General features: G+C 52.5%; 1 protein-coding gene across 1 annotated transcript in view; it reads right to left on the bottom strand.

Moving 5' to 3' along the window:
- Nucleotides 1-265: 265 nt before the first annotated feature.
- LOC140723275 (uncharacterized) overlaps nt 266-9,317 on the bottom strand; it is a 32,610-nt gene continuing 23,558 nt past the window's right edge. The window contains exons 6-8 of the mRNA XM_073037881.1: nt 8,624-8,797; nt 723-870; nt 266-407 (exon numbers count right to left, since the gene is read on the bottom strand). Coding sequence (XP_072893982.1) covers nt 266-407; nt 723-870; nt 8,624-8,797 — 464 coding nt within the window. The remainder of the gene's footprint in view (nt 408-722; nt 871-8,623; nt 8,798-9,317) is intronic.

Here is a 9,317-nt window from a genome sequence, read left to right as displayed (position 1 = left end):
TGGTGAACGATGATGTCTGCAGACTCCTACAACTCCCTGGAGATTGCCCCACCACTGAATTGAGTCTGGGGCCATTGAAACACCTCCGGGTCGTATCCAGAATGGGGTCAGTGGGCAGATTAGTTCTGTAACCCAACTCCAGGAAGTTGTCTCTCCTCCACTGGACTCCATGATGATACAGGACTGTAGAGCGGTCTGAGTGACTGTGGGGAGACCTCTCAGGGAGATGGGGTTCTGAGTCCATGCTAGGACCCTCTGAAGAGATTTAGGTTGTTATTGGGACCTTCACCAAAAATAACCGAGCCCCACTGATGTAAACTCTGACCCTACCATTTAACCAGCCTGGGGTCAACCCGGAGCAGCGATACTGTAGAACGACCGTCTCCGGAATCTTCCATCCTCCGGAACTGAAACAACAATCAGAGAGTCAGTCTCTGATCTGAGGGAGTTTATTCACTCAGAGAGACATGGGAAATTGCACTCACCCTGTCCATACCCTGTCTCTGGTCAAAAACTAACCACTCCACAAACCTGGAAATTCCCTCTCTGTTGTACCTCCCCCTTGTCTCCACCCTGAGAATGTGGGATATTATTTACTCTCCATCTCAGTGTAGTCACTGATGATCCCAGTCTCCCTGCATTCCCCATTCACACACCCCTTGTCCCCCTGTTTACATTCCCCTTCAGTGTCCAGTTTCTCAGTGATTATCTCCTCACTTTACCTGTTAAATCTGTACCATCCCACAGCAAGATTTTGATCATTCATCCATTTTCCACTGGTACATTCAGTGTTGGAACAATTGGTGCTCCTCCAGGACTGATCCAGGACGGTGTGGGTTACACACGGATCACCGAGTGTGGAGTCTGTGACTGAGGGACAGAACAATGTTCAGTGTTAAGACCATAAGACAAAGGAGCAGAAGTCGGCCATTCGGCCCATCGAGTCTGCTCCGCCATTTCATCATGAGCCGATCCAATCTCCCCTTTAGTCCCACTCCCCCGCCTTCTCACCATAACCTTTGATGCCCTGGCTACGCAGATACCTATCAATCTCTGCCTTAAATACACCCAATGACCCGGCCTCCACTGCCGCCCGTGGCAACAAGTTCCACAGATTCACCAACCTCTGGCTAAAAAACTTTTTTTGCATCTCTGTTCTGAATGGGCACCCTGCAATCCTCAAGTCATTTCCTCTCGTACCAGACTCCCCCACCATGGGAAACAACTTTGCCACATCCACTCTGTCCATGCCTTTCAACATTCGAAATGTTTCTGTGAGATCCCCCCTCATTCTTCCAAACTCCAAGGAGTACAGTCCAAGAGCGGTCAAATGTTCCTCATACGTTAACCCTCTTATTCCCGGAATCATTCTAGTGAATCTTCTCTGAACCCTCTCAAATGACAGCACATCCTTTCCTAAATAAGGAGCCCACAAAAACAGAAACACAAAATGCTGGCAGAACTCAGCAGGACAAACAGCCTCTATGGGAGGAGGTAGTGACGACGTTTCAGGCTGAACCCCTTCATCAGGAGTGAAGAAATATGGAATGGCTGAGAGGAGATAAGAAGTGGGGGGAGGGATGAAGTAGAGAGCTGGGAAATGATAGGCTGAAGGGAAATGGACTAGGAGGAAGGTGGAGAATTACGGGAAATAAAAGAGAAAGAAAGGTAGGGCTGGGGGGAGATTATAGTGAGGGGCGGAAAAGAGAGAGAAAGAGAACCAGACTAAAATAATAGATAGGGATGGGGGTAAGGGGGGGGGGCAGGGGTATCAACGGAGGTCTGTGGGTCTAACGGAGGCTACCTAGGCGGGAGATAAGCTATTGCTCCATCAACCTGCGTGTGGCCTCATCTTGACGGTAGAGGAGGCCACGGACAGACATGTCGGAGTGGGAGTGGTCTGTGGAATTGAAGTGTGTGGCCACAGGGAGATCCCGCCACTGCTGGAGGACCGAGCGCCGGTGTTCGGCGAAATGGTCTCCCAGTCTGCGGCGGGTCTCCCCAATGTATAAATGGCCACATCGGGAGCACCGGATACAGTATATCACCCCAGTTGACTCGCAGGTGAAGTGGTGCCTCACCTGAAAGGACTGTCTGGACCCTGGGATGGTGGTGAGGGAAGAAGTGTGGGGGCAGGTGTAGCACTTCTCCGTTTGCAGGGATGAGTGCCTGGAGGGAGGTCAGTGGGGAGGGATGGGGGGGATGAATGGACAAGGGAGTCGCGTAGGGTGCGATCCCTGCGGAAAGCCGAGAGTGGGGGGAGGGGAAGATGTGGCTGGTGGTTGGTGGTCGGATCACGTAGGAGGTGGCAGAAGTTACGGAGGATTATACGTTGGATCTGTAGGCTGGTAGGGTGATAGCTGAGGACCAGGGGGACTCTATCCCCGGTGTGCTGGCGGGGGGATGGGGTGAGGGCAGAGGTGCGTGAAATACGGGAGACGCGATGGAGGGCAGAGTTGATAGTGGACGTAGGGAAGCCCCTTTCTTTAAAAAAGGAAGACATCTCCTTTGTCCCAGAACGAAAGGCCTCATCCTGAGAGCAGATGCGGCGGAGGCAGAGGAATTGAGAGAAAGGGATAGCATTTTTGCAGGAGACAGGGAGGGAGGAGGAATAGTCGAGGTAGCTGTGGGAGTCTGTAGGTTTGTAGTAGACATTGGTGGATAGGCTGTCTCCAGAGATAGAAACAGAAAGATCTAGAAAGGGAAGGGAGGTGTCGGAAATACACCAGGTGAATTTGAGGGCGGGGTGAAAGTTGGAGGCGAAGTTAATGAAGTCGACGAGCTCAGCATGTGTGCAGGAAGCAGCGCCGATGCAGTCGTCGATATAACGTAAGAAAAGAGGAGGACAGATACCGGTGTAGGCTTGAAACACAGATTGCTCCACATGGCCGACAAAAAGGCAGGCGTAGCTAGGACCCATGCGGGTGCCCATGGCTACACCTTTAGTTTGGAGGAAGTGGGAGGAGCCAAAGCCAAAACTATACACAGTATTCCAAGTGAGGTCTTACCAGTGCCTTATAGAGCCTCAACATCACATCCCTGCTCCTATACTCTATTCCTCTAGATATGAATGCCAACATTGCATTCACCTTCTTCACCACCGACTCATCCTGGAGGTTAACATTAAGGGTATCCTGCACGAGGACTCCCAAGTCCCGATGCATCTCAGAACTTTGAATTCTCTTCCCATTTAAATAATTGTCTGCCCGTTTATTTCTTCTACCAAAGTGCATGACCGTACAATTTACGACATTGTAATTCATTTGCCACTTCTTTGCCCATTCCTCCAATCTATCCAAGTCTCTCTGCAGACTCTCTGTTTCCTCAGCACTACCGGCCTCTCCACCTATCTTTGTATCATCAGCAAACTTAGCCACAAAGCCATCTATTCCATAATCCAGATCATTGATATACAACGTAAAAAGAAGTGGCCCTAACACGGACCCCTGTGGAACACCACTGGTAACCGGCAGCCAACCAGAATGGGATCCCTTTATTCCCACTCTCTGTTTCCTGCCAATCAACCAACACTCTATCCACATATGTAACTTTCCTGTAATTCCATGGGCTCTTATCTTGGTTAGCAGCCTCATGTGCGGCACCTCGTCAAAGGCTTTCTGAAAATACAATGTACAGCTCAAGTTCCCCATCCTCTTTCTCTGCCAAACACAACTCCCATCCTGAACTAAATGGTGGGGGGAGGGGAGGGAGGCTATCTGGAAGGTGATAGGTGAAGCCAAGTGGGTGGGAAAGGTCAAGGGCTGGAGAAGAAAGAATCTGATCAGAGAGGAGAGTGGACAATAGGAGAAATGTCAGGAGGAGGGGACCCAGGGGAAGTAATAGTTTGGTGCTAAGAAGTAAAAGGTCACATTGAGGAATAGATGAAGTGGGAGGAGAATTGTGTTCATCAGAAGGAGAAATTGATATTCATACCATTAGGTTGGAGGCTACACAGAAGGAATATAAGGTATTATTCCTCGACTTTAAGGGGATTCATCTTGGCACAAGACAAGGCTATAGATCAACAACATTGGAAAGGGATTGGGAATCGGAATTTAAATGTTTGGCCATCGGGAAATCCCGTTTATGGCGTATGGTGTGGAGGTGCATGAGAAGCAGTCCCTCAGTTTACGATGAGTCTCACCAATGTAGAGGAGGCCACATTGGAAATGATAGACAGTCCCGGCAGATTCGGTGAAGTGATGCCTCATCTGGAAGGAGTGTTTGAAGCCCTCAGTGGAGGTGAGGGAGGAGGAGAATGGGTAGGTGCAGGGATAGATGCCTGGAGGGAGATTAGTGGGGAGGGACATATGGACAAGGGAATCGTGGAGAGAGCGATCCCTGCAGACAGTGGTGGGCAGGGGGAGGAAAGGATATGTTTAGCAGTCGGGTCCCTTTGGAGATTGAGGAAATTGTGGAGGATAATGTGTTGGATGCAAAGCCTGAAGTGGTGGTAGGTGAGGACGAGGGACTTGAAGATGGAGTGAGTGGAGATGTATGGGAAATGGAGGAGATACGGATGAGGGAAACATCAATAGTAGAGGGAGGGAAACCCCATTCTTTAAAGCAGGAGGACATCTCTGATACCCTGGAATGGAAACCACATCCTGAGAACAGACGTGGTGGAGGCACATCTTGTGCCAAGATGAGGCCACCCTCAAGGTGGAGGAGCAACACCTCATATTCCATCTGGGATCATGCGCCCCCTGTTCGCCTTGCTGTCCGGTCCGGGCAAGGACATTACCTGGGACGAGGTGTCCGCCGCCGCTTTCATTCAAACGAAGGATGCCTTGGCGAACGCCGCGATGCTAGTGCACCCCAGAATGGACGTCCCTACCGCCCTCACAGTGGACGCATCTAATACGGCCCATGTGGACTTGGCGCAACCGGTCGAGTTTCCGGCACCGCGGCGCAGAGGCCAACCTCCCAAACAGGGCCCGGCCCAGACTGTGGACATTGGGGGGTGTATCGCCGGTTCTGGGGGGGGGGGGGGGGTTATGTGGCGACCCAATTACTAGCACACTCGAACCGGCTGACAATTAGCCAGAGTGCAGGCACAAAGGAAGAAAGCCTGAGGGGGTTTCAGTACGTGCCTCTCGAGGTATCTGGTGGGGGAGACAGGCTTTAAAGCAAGACTGTGAAGTTGAAATAAACTTAGTCTTTGACTGCAATTTACCGACTCCGTGTCGTTATTTTAGCGCTACACCGCTACAATGGGCTATTAAATCCAATCAAACATAAGAGATTTTATCCAATTTGGAACAATTTGATTCATACTGGGAAAAATGGTTTAACTACATAATGCTTCACAGGCCTGATTTTATTCTCACAAATCAATGAATCTGTTGTAGAAAAAAGATCACTCCCTACTTGTACATAGTTCTTGCCTTTTGCTTGTTTTTTCTCTCCACTCTTTTCTATAAGTGTATACCTCAGATAAATACTTTGTGGAGATTTGTGATATATATGATTATATGATATATTGGTACAATGTCTGAAACATATCTTATGGAAATGTTTGTTTGATGAACTTAAATAAAAAAGAAGTAAAAAGGGCCTGAAGGATCATTGGGGACCCGAGTCACCCCAACCACAAACTGTTCCAGCTGCTACCATCCGGGAAACGGTACCGCAGCATAAAAGCCAGGATCAACAGGCTCCGGGACAGCTTCTTCCACCAGGCCATCAGACTGATTAATTCACACTGATACAACTGTATTTCTATGTTATATTGACTGTGTACATACTATTTATTACAAATTACTATATATTGCACATTGCCCCTTCAGACAGAGACATAACGTAAAGATTTTTACTCATGTATGTGAAGGATGTAAGAAATGAAGTCAATTCAATTCTCTGTCTCCCTCCCTCCACTGTCTCTCTCTACCTCCATCTCCCCTCTGACTTTCATAAACTCCCTCTCCCGTCAGTCTCTCCCTACCTCCCTCACACCTCGATCTCTTCCTCACCCCTTGGTTTCTCACTACCCCTCTCTCCCCTCGGTGTCTCCTTAACTCTGTCTACCCGAGATCTCTCTCTGTCTCCCTATCTCCTCCTCCCCTCAGACCCCACAACCTCACCCTTGCCTCAATCTTTCCCTTACTTCTTCAGCCCTCGGCCTCTTCCAACCTTCCTCTCCCCTCAGACTCTCCCGACTTCCCTATCACCTCAGTCTCTCGCTACCTGCTTCTCCCCTCGGACTTTCCCAACCTCCCCACCTCCTTAGTCTCTGCATACATCCCTCTTCCCACATTCTCTGACTAACCACATCTCCCCTCACTCCTTCCCTACCTCCCTCTCCCCTTGGTGTCCCCCCTCCCTCTACCCTCGGTCTCACCCCAACACCCCCAACGTTTGGTCACTCCTCATGTTCTCCCCTCAGTCTCTCCCTACCTTATTCATGCCTCAGCCTCTCCCTACCTTCCTCTCCCCTTGTCTCTCACTGTCACTCTCCTTCTTGGTCTTACCCTACCTTCTTCTCCCGAATCACTCCTTTCCTCCCTTTCCACTCGCACTCCCTATTACCCTCCACCCTCAGTCTCCCCCCAATTCCCTCTCTCCTCAGTGACTCCCTACCACAATCAACTCTCAGTCACACCACAATGCACTCCTACCTCGGTCTCTCTCTACTCTCGCTGTCTCTCCATCTTCCCTCGGACACTTGCCGCCTCGCCCTCTCCCCTCGGACTCTTGCCGCCTCGCCCTCTCCCCTCGGACTACTGCCACCTCGCCCTCTCCCCTCGGACCCTTGCCACCTCGCCACCTCACCTGTTCTCCTCAGACTCTTGCCGCCTCGTGATCTCCCCTAGGACACTCACAGTCTCGCCCTCTCCCTGTCTCGCCGTACCCTTGGCCCCTCCCTGTCTTCCCATCCCCTCGGCATCTCTCTAACTCCAATTCCCTCAGATCTCCCCTACCTCCCACACCCCTTGGCCCCTCCCTCTCCCACTCCCCTCCATCTCCCTGAATCCCCCTCTGCTCACACTCCCCCTCCCCTTGGACTCTCGCTGTCTCCCCTTTCCCTCAGCAACTCAGTGCCTTTCCCTCCCCTCAGCCTCTCCGTGTCTCAGCCTCCTCCTGCCTCACTCTCCTCGGCCCCTCCCTTTCGGCGTCTCCATCTCCCCTGCCCTCAGAGTATCACCGTCTCCCCATTCCCTTGGCCTCTCCCCTATCTCCCCCTCCACTCAGCAAATAACTCCCCCACCCCTCAGCCTCTCCCTGACTCACTGCTCGGCCTCTTACTGTCTCCCTCACCCCTCGGCTTCTCTCTCTCCCCCTCCCCTGTCTTGGACCCTCCCTGTCAGCCTTTCCATCTCCCCCTCACCTCGGTCCAACCTGTCTCCCCATCCCCTTGGCCTCACCCCTACCTCCCACTCCCCTCAGCCTCTCCCTGTATTTATCTCCCCTCGTCCTCTCCCTGTCTTCCCCCTCCCCTCTGCCTCTCCCTGTCTCCCTCACCCCTCGGCTTCTTACTGTCTCTCTCATCCCTTCAGCTCTCTGTCACCCACTCCACTCGGCCTCTCCCTGAAACTCACTCCTCTCAGTGTCTCCCTGAATCTCCCTCCCTCGGCCCCTCACTGACTCCCGCTCCCCTCGGACTCTCGCTGTCTCCCGTTTCCCTCGGTCTCTCAGTGTCTTTCCCTCCCCTTGGCCCCTCCCTTTCAGCGTCTCCGTCTCCCCCGGCCCTCAGAGTATCACGGTCTCCCCCTCTCCTTGGCCTCTCCCTGGACACCCATCTCCTCGGACTCTCATGGTCTCCCCATTCCCTTGGCCCCTCCACTACCTCCCCCTCCATTCGGGCACTAACCTCCCCCCACCCATCAGCCTCCCCCTCACCTTGGCCTCTCCCTGACTCCCATCCCTTGACCTCTGCCCTACCTCCATCTCCCTCCGGACTCTCCCTCTCTCCCCTTCCCCTCATTGTCTCCCTGCCTCCCCTTTCCCTCAGCCTATCACTCTCTCCCTCTCATCTCGACCTCTTTCTGCCTCCCCCTCCCCTCTACTCCCTATCTTACCATATCTGCCCCTCCCCTCGGCCTCTCTCTGTCTCCTCTCCACTCAGACTGTCTCCCCCCACCCTTGGCATCTCTCTGACACCAATCCAATAATCCTCTCCTTCCCTCGGCCACTCCCTCTCTGCTCCCCTCATCCCCTCCCCTCCACGTCTCCCTCTCCCCTCAGCCTCTCCCTGCCTCCATCTCCCCTTGGTCACTCCCTAACTTCCTCTCCCCTCGGTCTCTCTCCTTCTCCCTCTTCACTTGGTGCATCACTCCCCCCTCTCCCCTCACTCTCACCACTGCTCCCTCCATTTCCTGTCAGCCTCACCCTCCCTCACTCCAGGGGATGGGTAGACTCTCTCCCGGCAGCTGACACAGCATTGTGGGCCGAAGGGCCTGTGCTGTGCTGTACTGTTCTGTGTTCTATGATCTCTGTCACAGGTCAGACTGGGCAGTTTCATTCTGACCCCGGTGTGAAGGGGGATACAGGAAAGGTGATCACAGACCACGGGCAGGACAGCCGACTGGAAAACTCAGCCCGTGGTGTGTGTTGGTGACTCAGGACGTCCCAGAATTTCCCCACAACTACCACACTGCTGTGTCACTGGGGAACGGTGACCTACCTGTACAGTACACAGAGTTATGGTAATTCCAGGGTGTCGGCTTCAGCCAATACACAAAGTAACCGGAGCAGTTTTTCACCCTGATCTCCAGCCTCCAGGAACAGATGTTGCTATACCAGCTGTTGAAGCAGACGGTCCTGGTCACCTCCCCCTCTCCCACGTTGGGATGGGGACCTGGAATGAGATTTATAAACACTGTAAAATGTACCCGGTCCCACAGTACAGCGGGGAATGTGAATCAGGACCCACTGTAAATCAGTGGTTCACAACCCACGGTCCGGTCCGGCCTCAGTCAGCACTGAGCTGCTGCCCTCTCCCTCTCCACCCCACCCTCCCCGCAGCAGCACCTTCATCTTCTGAGTGAGCCTCCCATGAGGGACCTTGTCAAATGTCTGGGGGATCTCACTGAAACCTATCAAATATTGAAAGGCCTGGATAGAGTGGACATGGAGAGGATGTTTCCTATAGTGGGGGAGTCTGGGACTAGAGAGCACAGCCTCAGAACACAAGAACCTCCCTTTAGAACAGAGGTGAGGGAGAATTTCTTTATCCAGAAGGTGGTGAATCTGAGGAATTCATTGCCACAAACGGCTGTGGAGGTCACGTCATTTATAAATGTAAAGTGGAGGTTGAGAGGGTTTTTGATTTGTGACGGTGTCATTTGTGACTGTCCCTCATTCACCCACGGTCTTCC

This window comes from Hemitrygon akajei, unplaced genomic scaffold (genome assembly GCF_048418815.1).
Source record: "Hemitrygon akajei unplaced genomic scaffold, sHemAka1.3 Scf000107, whole genome shotgun sequence".
In the NCBI taxonomy this organism is placed as follows: domain Eukaryota; kingdom Metazoa; phylum Chordata; class Chondrichthyes; order Myliobatiformes; family Dasyatidae; genus Hemitrygon; species Hemitrygon akajei.
Note: the sequence above shows the minus strand (reverse complement) of the source record. Positions and strands in the feature narration are given on the sequence as shown.